The following is a 1440-nucleotide window of genomic DNA, read 5'->3' as shown; positions in this document are numbered from 1 at the left end:
CTCTGTCATTGCCAACAAAGGGTACATAACCAATATATAAGTATTGAGATAAACTTTTGTTATTGACCAAATACTTATTTTCCACCATACTTTGTAAATAAATTCATAAAAAATCATACAATGTGATTTTCTGGATTTTTTTCTTCTCATTTTGTCTGTCATAGTTGAAGTGTACCTATGATGAAAATTACAGGCCTCTCTCATCTTTTTAAGTGGGAGAACTTGCACAATTGGTGGCTGACTAAATACTTTTTGCCCCACTGTATATGGAATAGGGTGCCATTTGTGATGTTATTATGGCCTGTACCTGTCATACAGGTGGTGAAGAGATCCCCACAGGACACAGACTTGATGGTGACTCCAGACTGGCCCTCCAGGAAGCGAGAGATGAACTGCGGCTGCATCTGTTCTACTGCACCAGGCAGAGTGGGCTCACCAGATCCTACTGACGGAGCCTGGCACAGCACCATTAGGACGTGGTTAGGAAATGTGTGAATACTGGTGATATTAAAGACTATCCAGATAAGACTCTAAGATTGTTTTGGAAAAAAATCCTTTATCTTATCACCCTATAACCATTTTAATGCATAATCTGAAGATATTAAAGAGGCAGCTAGTAGCTTGTTGGTTAAGGTAAATATTGATATATGAAGCCATAACTGAGGTTGACAAGCCTCATTCAGACAGATAAGGGATATGGGGATCAAGAAACCCCAATCTGACCTCCCAGGTGATGAGTCGGCCTGACTTGGTGACGCCCATCTTCTGTGTGCGTCCCAGGGCCACCTGCAGCACCTCTGTGTTGAGCATGGGTAGACGCAGAGGCGCAGAGATGCCACTGCCCCATGTACACCGATGACAGGGGGAAGGAGTGCAACTTTCCTGTTCCCATCCGTCCATCTAGTACAGGACAGAAAATTATACCAAAGGTGTTAATTATTACAGAACTGGTTCAATCATGGATGTGGGTGGAATGTCACTGACCTCTGAAGGACCTTGTGCCGGTCATTCGCCCTCCTTGTCTACCATGACCTCCTGACTGTACGGTGGACAGTGGTTTCTCAATTCTGGATCAGAAATCAAAATGTCTTTTGAATATTGTATACATACATTTCCATCAATGGTAATGTACACGTACAGTTGAAGTCGGAAGTTTACATACACTTAGTTTGGAGTCAATAAAACTTGTTTTTAAACCACTCCACAAATTTCTTGTTAACAAACTATAGTTTTGGCAAGTCGGAGAGGACATCTACTTTGTGCATGACACAAGTAATTTTTCCAACAATTGTTTACAGACAGATTATTTCACTTATAATTCACTGTATCACAATTCCCAGTGGGTCAGAAGTTTACATACACTAAGTTGACTGTGCCTTTAAACAGCTTGGAAAATTCCAGAAAATTATGTCATGGCTTTAGAAGCTTCTGATAGGCTAT

General features: G+C 41.2%; 1 protein-coding gene across 1 annotated transcript; it reads right to left on the bottom strand.

Moving 5' to 3' along the window:
* Positions 1–307: 307 nt before the first annotated feature.
* LOC124030982 (serine/threonine-protein kinase Nek8-like) lies at positions 308–843 on the bottom strand (the record flags this gene model as incomplete). The annotated part of the gene is made up of 2 exons (XM_046342065.1): positions 724–843; positions 308–455 (listed from the first exon to the last, which is right to left on the bottom strand). Coding segments are annotated over exons 1-2 (235 nt in total), but the record flags the coding sequence as incomplete, so codon positions are not given.
* Between the last annotated feature and the right edge of the window lie 597 nt (positions 844–1440).

The sequence above is a fragment of the Oncorhynchus gorbuscha genome, unplaced genomic scaffold (genome assembly GCF_021184085.1).
Source record: "Oncorhynchus gorbuscha isolate QuinsamMale2020 ecotype Even-year unplaced genomic scaffold, OgorEven_v1.0 Un_scaffold_19248, whole genome shotgun sequence".
Lineage (NCBI taxonomy): Eukaryota > Metazoa > Chordata > Actinopteri > Salmoniformes > Salmonidae > Oncorhynchus > Oncorhynchus gorbuscha.
The sequence above is the reverse complement of the archived record's forward strand: the minus strand, read 5'-3'. Positions and strand labels throughout refer to the sequence as shown.